General features: G+C 36.5%; 1 protein-coding gene and 1 non-coding gene across 3 annotated transcripts in view; both read left to right on the forward strand.

The window, feature by feature from the left end:
* Pdk (pyruvate dehydrogenase kinase) overlaps positions 1-13361 on the forward strand; it is a 231264-nt gene extending 217903 nt beyond the window's left edge. For both annotated transcript variants that reach the window (XM_069836358.1, XM_069836359.1), the window contains 4 exons: positions 799-977; positions 3502-3616; positions 5158-5267; positions 9860-13361. In XM_069836358.1, the coding sequence (XP_069692459.1) occupies positions 799-977; positions 3502-3616; positions 5158-5267; positions 9860-10051 (596 nt within the window). In that variant the 3' untranslated portion in view covers positions 10052-13361. The remainder of the gene's footprint in view (positions 1-798; positions 978-3501; positions 3617-5157; positions 5268-9859) is intronic.
* TRNAY-AUA (transfer RNA tyrosine (anticodon AUA)) lies at positions 537-608 on the forward strand. The gene has a single exon. It is a non-coding gene; the product is annotated as a tRNA-Tyr (tRNA).
* Positions 13362-13818: the final 457 nt, after the last annotated feature.

The raw sequence follows: 13818 nt of genomic DNA on the forward strand, positions 1-13818 counted from the left end.
CTGTGTGATGGATGACATCAAGACTTTGGGTGTTAGAAATTGGAGAAGTTTGGCATTGGATAGGGAGGAATGGCGAAAACTTCTGAAGAAGGCCAGGGCCCATGAAGGGCTGTCATGCCATTGATGATGATGATTAATAATATTTTATGTTGAGAGTTTTCAACATCTTTAGCACTTATATATTATTATAATGTACCGAAGTACATATGATATTTCCATGCAGATATTCTGCGTCATCATACGATGAAAGTAATGGAACGGAGAAAAATTCTCTCCGGCGCCGGGATTTGAACCCGGGTTTTCGGTACATTATAATAATATATATGATATGCGTAAATCACTTCGTGATTTAAGACGGCGCTTATTCCGTCGGATCCTGGCCAACTAGTCGCTCATAACGAGTGCACCTCAGCACATATGTGGACTTCGGTCCTAGGTTCATAGCTATCTATGACGTAGTGCAGAGGGCGGCCACTAGAGGGAACCCAAGAGTTGGAACTTAAAACTGAGACGATTCTTCCAATGCCGGGGTGGAATCCGGTGTGGCTTAGTGGATAAAGCGTCAGCACATAGAGCTGAAAACCCGGGTTCAAATCCCGGCGCCGGAGAGAATTTTTCTCCGTTCCATTACTCTTTCATCGTATCTTTAGCACTTTTCAATTACAGCTTATGTCATGAAGAAAGATACTTTGTAATGTCTTTCTGTCACTTTATCGTAGTGGCTGTGTACCTAGTTGTTAATACTGCATCATCAGTGCATCTGGTTGTCACAGTTTGAATGCAGCATCTGTGTTGCAGAGCTGGAGCAAGGTTCGCCCATCAGAATAGTGTACGTGCCGTCACATCTGTACCACATGCTGTTCGAACTGTTCAAGAACTCGATGAGAGCTGTCATCGAGCACCATGGCTCAAACGCAGAACACCACCCTCCTATAGAGGTTACAGTTGTCAAAGGCAGAGAAGACATCTGCGTCAAGGTATTATACCCACATTCTGAACTTAAAGTAATCCCAGAGGTGTAAGATCTGGGGAGTGAGTTGGCCTCATTCAGCACATTGTGACATTTCTATTTGAAACAGACATTTCATATGTTTTTTTTTTTAACCCAATGCCACCAGGTTGTCTTTTCGACATTTCTGGTCTTCTCTCCTGGCCATGGCTTAGTTGTAACCCACTTCTGAGGTTGGGGCGCCTGGAAGGCGGAGTTATATTACCCCGATGATGTGATAGGATGATTATGATAATGTGGTGCCAGGAGAGGTCTTAAATCTAAACTTAACCTAAATTCCAGACCATGGACGAACACAGGAATAATCCCCTTTAAGGAAAAATTCCTGTGCTCTAACCAGGAATCGAAAAACGTATCTACATAACGCAAACTAATATATGTTCGAATATGTTTTGAAGGAAGTCTTTTTCTATTCTTCTCAAAAATAACATAAATCAAAATTGAGTTCAAGAACAAAGTGTAACTTATTGGAATTTGCATGTAAATTTATTTTTCTTAATAAAATTAATATTTGAAAATGATAATTATGTTACAGAACAGGTACTATATTCAGTAATCCTGAAAAGCAATGAGATAGATCCCATAATGTAGAAATTTGATTTCATACTACTATAAACTTGAAAATGTTAACATCCTTTATTTTGAAACTGACTAGATATTTGAATTTTACATTTCTACTAATAAATTATTATGAAGAAAAGTTCCTTAAAAAAGCCTATTGAATATTTTTAATACATGCAAAAATGTACTTTTCTAATATATTACACCATCACATTTGCACTACTATAATATAAAACAAAATGTTCAGTTAACAACTTTAAGGCTTTAATTTATAATATTTGAAATAAGGTCAATAAAAGAACTGTTGAGAGAAGAGATATGCGTTAAAAAATTATAACTTATGACACAAAGTCATTTCGAAGTTAATGCATTAATGAGTTTCTTTTACCAAACGCCCAGTTACTTCTAATCACACTATGACTTTAAAAGGCAGTTCAATTAAAGTCTTAAAATATAAATATTAATAAATGTATGGGGGGCTTTTGGAACACTCTGTATAGTTGCTAAATGCCTTGATTTGCCAGTAGTAATGGAACAGGCTCCCCGCCGGTGCAAGCACGACACACAGGAAAGTGTTCCACTGTAATCTAGTTTCCTCGTAAAATGAGAGCACTTATAAGTAAGCGAAAAAAAATTGTCATGTTGTAATGACCCAAATGAGCTGAATACCCTTTTTATCCTTCTGTTCATCTAAATACTCAGATAATCCAGTCTTTTTTACATTGTGATTTTTTCACAGGTAGGCTACTTTTCTAGGAACAAAGTACAAGCTACAGTTGCTTGTGACAATCCACCATTGCTTCTTTCCTTCTTTTATAATAATACTTACTTACTTACTGGCGTTTAAGGAACCTGGAGGTTCATTGCCGCCCTCACATAAGCCCGCCATCGGTCCCTATCCTGAGCAAGATTAATCCATTCTCTATCATCATATCCTACCTTCCTTAAATCCATTTTAATATTATCCTCCCAATCTACGTCTCGGCCTCCCCAAAGGTCTTTTTCCCTCCGGTCTCCCAACTAACACTCTATATGCATTTCTGGATTCGCCCATACGTGCTACATGCCCTGCCCATCTCAAACGTCCGGATTTAATGTTCCTAATTATGTCAGATGAAGAATACAATGCGTGCAGTTCTGTGTTGTGTAACTTTCTCCATTCTCCTGTAACTTCATCCCTCTTAGCCCCAAATATTTTCCTAAACACCTTATTCTCAAACACCCTTAACCTATGTTCCTCTCTCAAAGTGAGAGTCCAAGTTTCACAACCATACAGAACAACCGGTCATATAACTGTTTTATAAATTCTAACTTTCAGATTTTTTGACAGCAGACTGGATGATAAAAGCTTCTCAACCCAATAATAACAGGCATTTCCCATATTTATTCTGTGTTTAATTTCCTCCCGAGTGTCATTTATATTTGTTACTGTTGCTCCAAAATATTTGAACTTCTCCACCTCTTCGAAAGATAAATTTTATGAATAAAGAATCCTGTTCCTAATTGGTTCTTTTATGATGATAATAATAATAATAATAATAATAATAATAATAATGATAATAATAATAATTATTATTATTATTATTATTATTATTATTATTATTATTATTATTATTATTATTATTATCACTCAGCCTCCTATAAAATTGAATACCGGGTCTTTCCTGGGGATAAAAGGTGGTCAGAGCGTCATGCCAACCACACCACCTCATTCTAATGCCGAGGTCATAAAAAGCATGGAGCTCTACATCCATGCCCCCCCCCTCCCAAGTGGCTTCATGGCATGTGACGGGGATACCTTTACCTTTTATCATTATTATTATTGTTATTATCATTATTATTATTATTATTATTATTATTATTATTATTATTATTATTATTATTATTATTATTATTATTATTTGAGACTTTGCTTCTGAATGATTTTGCAGATGTCGGATCGAGGTGGAGGAATTCCTCGCAGCCAGACAGACATGCTGTTCAACTACATGTACTCCACCGCCCCTCAGCCCCCCAAGTCTGACACACACACCGTACCACTTGCAGGTGAGGGCGCAACAATGTCTTCCCTAATATCGAACTGCTTGGCTCCCCAGACTGAGTGAATGATGATAATGTAACTATGTTGTTTTATAAATTGTGAAAGAAGTGTTGTCATGTTGTTATAAACAGTGCAGGAAAATCCCGCAAATTCGGACTTCACTAATTTGAAATTCGTGATAATTCGTTATTTTGTACGTTTATGACTACTTCACGACTCACAATAATGAGAAATAATATATTAAATCAATAATGAGTGATAGTATAGAGCAGAGCAATAGACGTACTATAATATAAATTATTATTATTAGTTATTACTCACCTGATGCTTTCATTTCATTTGCAATTTCCTCCCACATTTTAGGAACCACATTATTGTGTTATTGTTTTAATCTGGGATTGTACAGAACATATCTTTCCTGTAGTAAAACAGGATTGTGTGCACCCCATCATAAGAAATAAATGGGACTGTACCAACAGACCAACAGTTGTGCGGACCAATTTACTGACGGAGTCGCAAATGCTCAATTTGAATTGTAAAATGTCCATAATTATTCAAGTGGCAGTGCATTATTTTCTTTGGAGCGGGTCAATTTATCGACATATCTCTGGAAGCAGTAAAACCAGGTAATGAATAACAATACGCAGTAACAGAACACTGTCTGTTACAAAGTAACATGACTAGGTAACAGAATAAGGTCCGGTAACAAATTTGTATGCCGCTTAAACCTCTAAATCCAACACTCGAAGCCACCTGCGTAGCTCAGTCGGCTAAGGCGCTTTCCTGCCGATCCGGAGTTGCGTTCAGGCGCGAGTTCGATTCTCGCTTGGGCTGATTACCTGGTTGGGTTTTTTACCTGGTTGGGTTTTTTCCGAGGTTTTCCCCAACCATAAGGCAAATGTCAGGTAATCTATGGCGAATCCTCGGCCACATCTCGCCAAATATGATCTCGCTATGACCAATCCTATCGACGCTAAATAACCTCGTAGTTGATACAGCGTCATTAAATAGCCAAGTAAAATAAAAAAATAAATAAATCCAATGCTCGAGTATTGTACAAAAAAAATGCTAGTTCCTTAAATTTTCCGGCCTGGGCTGTGGCCCATGTTGGCTCTTGCATAAGTATGAGGCCTGGCATAAGGAGCATCTTGCGGCAGTGTGAGTGAGGCATTGCAGATTTATGTGCTCAGCATCAGATTTCCTGTCATACAACATTTTCAACGTCTTGGAGACTGTGGCCAGTTACTTTTCACATTGAGGTTCTTTGAAATCCCCATTTCTTTCACAACGTTTCTCGATATAGAAGCATTTCTGAACACTACTTTGTTACAAAAAAATTTTCATTACTTGCCTTCTATCACATCTGAAACTTAGGAATAGTTATTCTGAAACACACTGTAACTTATATATGCATATGAATATGAAAGGTTGTTCCTGTCGCAACACATGTAATGCATAATGCATAAGTGAATATCAAGCCATTGCATTACTAACATATTAATGCTGGCAACAAGACAACTTCTGCAAGGCCGGCTGTGTGTTGCAGGTTACGGGTATGGTCTGCCCATCTCGCGTCTCTATGCTCGCTACTTCCACGGTGACCTCATCCTTCTGTCGTGTGAGGGATACGGCACAGACACCATCATCTACATGAAGGTGAGCCTTATGTTTCAGAGTACGAACAAATTAGAATTATTGTAGTCAGCATTAATTTGGACTTTTCAGGTAATTCACGTTTTTTAAATGTGATTACATTAAGTAGTTTTTTAACCTTAAGCTTTTCACAGTTACCAGTATTTATTTTTGGCCTTGTGTGTTTTTTCTTGGAATTTAAACTCTCTCTCTCCTCCCCCTCCCCCCTTCTGCCCTCTCCCCTATCTCTATTTAGTTACAAGTCTATATCATCATCATCATCATCATCATCATCATCATGAGTAGACTTTCGACTCAGTTGTGGGTCGTCTCAGAACTTAGCCTCCTCCACAAAGTTTTGTCTTGCCATCAGGGGCGATTTCTCAGGGCATGCTATGCTTGCTGGGCAAGCCCAATATTTTCGTAGAATGTGTATTTCTCAAAATGGCTTTATGTACATTAAAATTTATTTTGATTTTTGGAATACTGTATAGGCGTAATACCATCCGCAGGTTGCACACTGCAAGTATCGCAACGCTTGCTCGTTTCTCGGAGTTACAGGAAAGACGTAGAAATAGCGACAATATGATGCGCGCGCAAGTGCCTTCCTCCTTAGTCCGTCCTAGGCGCACATGCTTCTGTTATCTGTTGTTTGAAGCTCTGGTCCGAGAGCTACACCAACGACTATTTAACGTTACACAGAGCAGTACTGACAGCGGGAATGTGCTGTGATTTGCGAGTGCAATGTAATTGTATGAGCGGAATGCGAATATGATCCACGACTCATAATGATTTCATAATTATAAAATAAATTATTTATGTGGGCCTGATTATTTTTATTAATTATGAATTATATCCTCCCATCTTCCCCTATGAATAAAAGAGCAAGCCTAACTTTCGTGACTAGCATTCGCCCCTGCTTGCCACAATTCCTCCTCTTGAATTCTTTCCCAATCACGGCCTCTCTCTTATAAATCTATGATCTAACCATCTCTTACACCTTTGACTTTCATTTCCAATGTCTTTCTTCATATAATTCTTTTATTCTTCCTTTTCAAATGACCGACCATTTTAATTTCATTTTCACTATTGTACCTTTTAGTTTTTGAACGTCTAATGCCTGTCTAGTAACGTCATTTCTGGTTTTATCTCCTCTTGTTTTCTTTTCTATTCTTCTTAAAAATTTAATTTCTTCTGCCTGGATTCTACGTATGTCCTTCTTAGTCATGGTCCAGGTCTCAACACTGTACACAACTGTAGACGTGTAATAACATTTATACATCTTGATTACTTTATTCAGATTGTACATGTGTACTATGGTCTGGGTTTTTCTTGCATACTGCTATTCAAATCATTCAAATGCTCTGATATATCTACAAGAGAAGCCAATCATTGACCCAGTATTCGTCTTCTAGTTAGGAAATTAGCTTGTCCTGTAAAGAATTATCAAAGAATTAATTATTTTCGAATAATACAATATTATAAATAATACCTACACAAGTATAAAACACACATACCTCTTTCCTCATGAAGTCTGAAATTGTGTTACACAAATTAAAAACCACCCTAGACTTTTACCTCTGCTCAACAACCTAATTTCACAGTGATATAACAGATCTTCATATCCTTCCCCTAAATTCTACAGGAATTATCAAAACTTGCGATGTGTAAGAGATTTTGATTTTATTTTATTTGTGATTTTTACCATGACGTCTATTACAGTTTTCATGTTTATTGATTTAGTACATAGTGCTTATTGGTGTATTATACACTGAAAAGTTTTTTTATGTTTCACCTACACCTTTTTCGTTTAAGTAATTTCTCAGCCTTCCTATTAAACCTTTCCTTTCTCCAATCATAGCGGGAGCCCCATCTGTCGAAACTAATATTAGCTTGTGTAGATCCAATTTGTATTTTTCGAAACAGCAGTGATGTAATGATTTGAAAAGATCTTTTCCAGTTGTTCTCCCTTTTATAGGAATCTAATGAAGCAGATATTCCTGAACTGATGTCATCTTTCACTCATCGAATAAACACCACCAATTGTGCAGTATCAGTAATGTCCGAACTTTCATCTAAAGCAAGTGAATACGCTATGAATTGGGAAATACTAGATTTTAGTTGCTCATCCACCAGATATGAAATGTCTTCTATACTTCTCCCTGTAGTACGATGAGACAGATTGATGTTTTCATATTGTTAGTTTTGTTCAGGAGACATAACTCTAGCCACATTTATTAAACATTTTTAACAAATTTCCCATCTCTAAAAGGTTTCAATGATTTGGCAACTTTCCATGCAACTGTGTAACTGGCAAGAATTTCCTTTTGTTGACTGTTTTGACTGCCATAAATAATCATGAAGAAAGTGGCAAACCTAAAGGAAACAGCTGTTATGATTCCCATATCTTCAAACTACTTGAAATAGGCTTTCAATTGACATATAACAAGCAACCATAAGATTAAAATTACTTTTCACTGCATAGTGATCACTTGCTGTGGAATGATCCTGGCTGTATAGTTCATGAGGTCCCGGGTTCGATTCCCGGTTAGAGCACAGGAATTTTTCCTTAAAGGGGATTATTCCTGTGTTCGTCCATGGTCTGGAATTTAGATTAAGTTTAGATTTAAGACCTCTCCTGGCACCACATTATCATAATCATCCTATCACATCATCGGGGTAATGTAACTCCTCCTTCCAGGCACCCCAACCTCAGAAGTGGGTTACAACTAAGCCACGGCCAGGAGAGAAGACCAGAAATGTCGAAAAGACAACCTGGTGGCATTGGATTAAAAAAAAAATCTTGATTACACAACTTTTAACACTATAGCACTTCAGAATATATATTATATGTCTTTCTCGTGTTAAATGTTACCGGTACTGTACCTGGTTAACATGTTTCGGTCTGTTATTGACATTTAACACGAGAAAGACATATAATACATATTCCGAAACATTTATACTTATGATTTTGATTTCTTTTGACATTCCTCAGTTCTAAAAAAATATGTATTACTGTGTTATAAAATTTAACACCTAGTCCAATCCTATTACTGATTTCTTGTTGAATTTTTCCTGTGTATGAAATCCTGCTTCCTAAATAATCTAGTCCCTCAGCTTCTTTTAAATCGTGATTTCCAATCTTAATGGAAATGGGACAAGTCTATGTATCGTATTAAAATTTGGAATGTTCAATTGCTGGCACACTCTCAAGATGTGATTTTTCACTAAATCTGGATCACAGTACTGATTTAATGCTAGACATTCAAGACAGTCTTTGGCAATACTTCATTCATTTTTTCCGCCACACTTTTCCTCATTGATTTGTTCACTAAAATACCAGTGACACCCAATTTTCCCAAAGCTTTTATCGAGGTAAGCAGGAATCTGAAATTAGATTTCCTGTAGCATAATTTACCTTTGATTTGTGAATCGTCAAGCAGTTTTCCACAGTTCTAATTGAAATGGCATTATTTCTCGATTGCACTGCAGTAGGTACGCGAAAATTGAATCGGTTGTTTGAGAAACTACACATGTCCTTCACTTCAGCTATGGACATGTGTAGTTTCTCAAACAACTGATTCAATTATTTTTTTACCTCTTCTTATTATCTTATTACATGTACATTTTCTTGTTGAGAGTTTCTATAAGATACAAAATTTCACTGAAATCACAAAACAAATAATGCGTCATTACTCTAAAAAAAACATTAAAAATGAACAAAAATGCAAAATACTGATAAAAATGCAACTTCTCACCAAATTTGCAAAGATATGCAAAATAATGCTCAATGAGAAATGAAAGACTGAATGCATTAGCTGTGTTCTCTCTGGAGAAGAAAGTGATTCGTGGCATTCTTGATTTCAACAAGAAGGTTATGGAAGAATTCGCTACAGCTAAAGGCAAGTTCATCCGATATACAATCATAAGTTTTCTGGTACGTGTATTAGGATATTTTTGTGAATTTAAATACTATTATAGTCACAATCATGCCATGGTATGAAAGAAAAATTTCACAACCTCGAGCGGGATTCGAACCTGCGACTTCCTGTACTCTGGTCAGGCGCTCTACCACTTAGCTATCGAGTTCGTCTCATGCCAAAGGCTTGGAATTATCCTTTCATACTGGCGACTCTGTTATAGAGTACTGTCCATAGCGTCTGATCTAGTCAGCACTGCTTATGGGTGGGAAGAAACTTTACAAGTGTAATCTTCATCTTACGATGTTGGATAACGTATATACGTCATCCAACATCGTAAGATGAAGATGATATTTTTGTGTTATTTTCTGCTTATACAATGTGTTGCATGGAGTTTTCTTCATTTATGTGCTATTTTACGACCCAATATTATCTGACTCCTCAATTTCACTCCTAACGGGCCGCCACTGGTGGTAAGCACAATAAGCCTCAGGCTGCAGTGTAAGCCTTCGGGTCCCTTCTCAAGAAAAAAAAAAAGTCGCGCCATCAATTGTTTCTAAGACTATACATTTGCTGCATCCTCTGATGCTGAGAATATGAAACATATTGTATTTGCTCATCGAGTTGGTTTCTCAGGATTTAAACCTGGTTTCCAGCCTTGGGTCAAAGTGATAAATTAAATGCCGTGTGTTGCAGGCTCTATCAAATGAAGCGAATGAGTTGCTGCCGATATTCAACAAAACGTCCAGCAAGTACTACCGCGCCTCCATCCCGACCGCCGATTGGAGCAACGCCAGCTCGTCGATGGGCGTGCGTCATATGACCACGACGAGCCCGCGCAGAACCCCGCCAGTGCTGCAGAATCAGACAGTGCACGCGCAGTGCTAGCCACGGGTTTCGTCAGCTGCGCTGGGAACTTGTGCTGACAGATTCATTTGTTAAATGTGTATCAACGTAGAGGCATGGATGAGTTGCCACTAGGCGTTGTGCTGTTCAGTCCCATCAGACTGGTTTCATTTCTCTCAGGAGTTTTATGAGAGGAAGTCTTGATCTGGAAATGCGATACACCAAGTTACAGGGCTTTAGTATTAAATTCCAAAACACACAGACTATCTGTGCGTTTTTTTTTTAAAGCAAGACTTAAAGCACTGCAGCAAGACCGTTCTTTTATTACATTTGCTTCACCATCGCTGTAGCAGCTCTGTAGCAAGCGTGCAGCAAATCAAAACTTCGCTTTACGAGTTGGCTGCACGATCCATCATGGCGGAATGTGTGTTTTGGTCTTTTGCAACGTTTATTATTGTCAGAATCGTCTAGTAATAATAATTCCATGTCATTATCATGGAAGTCGAAATTATTTAACATGTTTGGTTCTTTTAGGGTTAAATTTATTACGGCCGAAATAGAAGCCAATATTAATTGTCTACCATTTTGCAGTCAGTTGACCTACTTACGTTTTTTTTCAACCCTCATTTTGCTGCAGCAAAGGCATGAAGTGCTTTACTGAAGCGCTTTAAAAAAAAACGCACGGTATAGGCATACAAGTCGCCTATTTTCTAACGAGTTTTATGCATGTGTCGTCATTAAGTTTCAATTGTAACTTACAGAACAGCATCACCCACAGTTTAATGGTAATATTATGTAAGCACTTGTAAGCACAAGGTCTAAGTCAGAATTTTTCTACTAACATATTTACCTCATTTATTTTTATTTTATTTTTTAAATTGTATCGAGCAAGTAGTTTTACATTGCTGGCTACAAAACCAACAGAACTGGATTCGATTCCCTACAGGGAAGTAAAAATTTAAGTAATTGATTAACTAGCGGACTTACTCGTGTTAATTATGTAAGTCTGTGCGGCTTACAGCTGTTTCGGTGCTCATCACACCATCCTCAGAGCCTACTAGATCTTGGCATCATCTCGAACTTCTCTGCCTGTTGTGTGGGTGCGTTTGATTGTTGAAAAGTGGAGTCAAGTAGTGTGTGTGTGTGTGTAGAAAAAGTGGGGGAAAAAAGTTCCTCATGTGGATATTTGGGGGGGGGGGGCTGTATTGAGATCACCTCAGAAAGTCAGTAACACAAGAAATTGATATAATATTCAGATTATAATTGTGTCAGTAACTGTATAAAATAATTGTATAAAATAGTTATCAATAACTCTGGAGTAGAGCAAGTAAATGCTTTTACTTACCTTGGCTGTAATCTCTTCTATATTCATTCTCGAGATATAGATAATAAATTAGCCAAATTTCAACAGCTGCTAAGAACAATTAGAAATACACTGTTTAAGAAGGTCCGGCAAGACACAATTTTGAAATTCTACAAAACAATGGCCATTCCAACTTTGCTATATGGATCAGAAACTTGGACTCTAACAACTAGTCAACTGAAAAGAATAGAAGCAGCTGAGATGAGATTACTAAGACCGCTAGCAGGCTACACTCTCTGTGACCATAAATATAATGAAGACATCCGACAAGAACTAAATATCGCACCATTACAGAGACAATCCACAAGTATCGGAGCAGTTGGCATGAGCATGTTCTACGGATGCCAAATGATAGACTACCCAGGAGATTATTAAATTACAGACCCCTTGGATACAGAGATCGTGGACGCCCGAAGAAGCGATGGAGAGACCAGCTTTTCACCTGAGACGGAACAGGCCAAATGGCCTAAACCCTGATAGCTATTGATGATGATGATGATTATAATTGTATCAGTAACTGTAAAATATGGTAATTTACAATGTAAATAAGACATGTTATTAATAGGAAAATCAATCTCTCATCCTTGTCTGCTGTTAAGCAAACATTAATGTAAAGTTTTACATTTTTAGTATAAGTCTTTTCGATTTTCCAAACGTGCAATTATAATTTCGTTGCATATTAATTTCGTTTAAAAGAAATTATGACATTGATATGCTTCGAAATGAATAAGTTAAATCATGCCCATTACAATTTATATTATAGATAATTTTTTATAATATCAAATTTCTAATACACAAAATATATAATACTAACACCTAGTCATCATTATAATTTTGTTTAACGCATGTAATCTGGTAGAAATCAATACATATTGGAAAAGAAGATAAAATGAGGTGAAATAGAAAAAATTCTGGGAATACAGCAACTCCGATAATGACAACGAGGATGATAACTTTTAATTTGATTTTTTATTTTAATTAAAATTTTATTATATTTATATTTTTTTCTTTAAATATTTATTTTTTGTTAATTATATAGAATGTTGGCAGGTCCAGCTTTCTTATCTGGAGCTGAAGGTTGGACGCTCACAGCCAATGACAAAAAAAAAATTGAAGTGTCGGAAATGAGATTTTTAAGACAAGTTGCAGAATATCGATTGTATTGTATTTATTTACATTCCATGGTATTCGTACATTGCTTCACAGCTAAAATACGAAACATGTTAAAAAAATCTTAGTAGTACTATAAAGTCTTAATTATAGTCACAGTCTAGTTGAAATATAAGCAGAGGAGTTTTACAATATAGTCTATTAGTACAACACAGAAATATTCATAAAGTGTTGTTGTATGTCGTGAATTCACCTACAGAATAGAAGGCGTGAGAAATTAGGTACTTCTTTAATTTGGCCCTAAATAATCTTATCTTTTGAGTTTGATCTTTTTATATCCTTATGGAGGCTATTAAAACTTTTTACTGCCATATAACGCACTCTTTGATAGCATGATAGACTTCCCGATGTGAAAACATTTATTTTATATATTTGCTAAATGGCTGGATAAAATGAGAAACGAAAATACGGGAAAAGGGGTAAAATTAAACAGTTGAATAGAATGGCATTTACACGTGAAGAGCTTGAAAGAAATAGCATTCTCAGAAATATAGCTTTGTTTGAGCATTACATCACAAAAGTAGAGGAAAACCACAGAATCTCAGATGGAATGAACAGATTGTGTTTTGAAGCCAGGACAGGCTAATCAGACTAAACACTGAAAATGACACTGATTATTTATTATTATTATTATTATTATTATTATTATTATTATTATTATTATTATTATTATTATTATTATTATTATTGCTGTTATTTGTTGCTCAAACTTTTATTACTTCTATATTAATATAATTTTATTATAGTTAATATGTTTCAATTAATTTTGTGAGACACTGAAAGTGTATGAAATTAAATTACAGTGGAACCCCTTTTTAATGAATTTTTTATTTTATTGGGTTATTTTACGACGCTGTATCAACATCTAGGTTATTTAGCGTCTGAATGATATGAAGGTGATAATGCCGGTGAAATGAGTCCGGGGTCCAGCACCGAAAGTTACCCAGCATTTGCTCGTATTGGGTTGAGGGAAAACCCCGGAAAAAACCTCAACCAGGTAACTTGCACCAACCGGGATTCGAACCCAGGCCACCTGGTTTCGCAGCCAGATGCTCTGACCGTTACTCCACAGGTGTGGACTTTTTTAATGAATCTCTGAGGGATTACCTTCCCCCCCCCCCCTTAAATAAGGGTTTTCCTTAAAAGGAGATTTACATAAAATGGGAAGAAAAGTCTAAAATAACTATAGTACTAACATGTGTGTTATGTACCAAACATTATAATTATTTAATTAGACCTACAATTATTATTTACAATACATTTCATTATAATATTC

Source organism: Periplaneta americana, chromosome 9 (genome assembly GCF_040183065.1).
Source record: "Periplaneta americana isolate PAMFEO1 chromosome 9, P.americana_PAMFEO1_priV1, whole genome shotgun sequence".
NCBI classification, from domain to species: Eukaryota; Metazoa; Arthropoda; class Insecta; order Blattodea; family Blattidae; genus Periplaneta; species Periplaneta americana.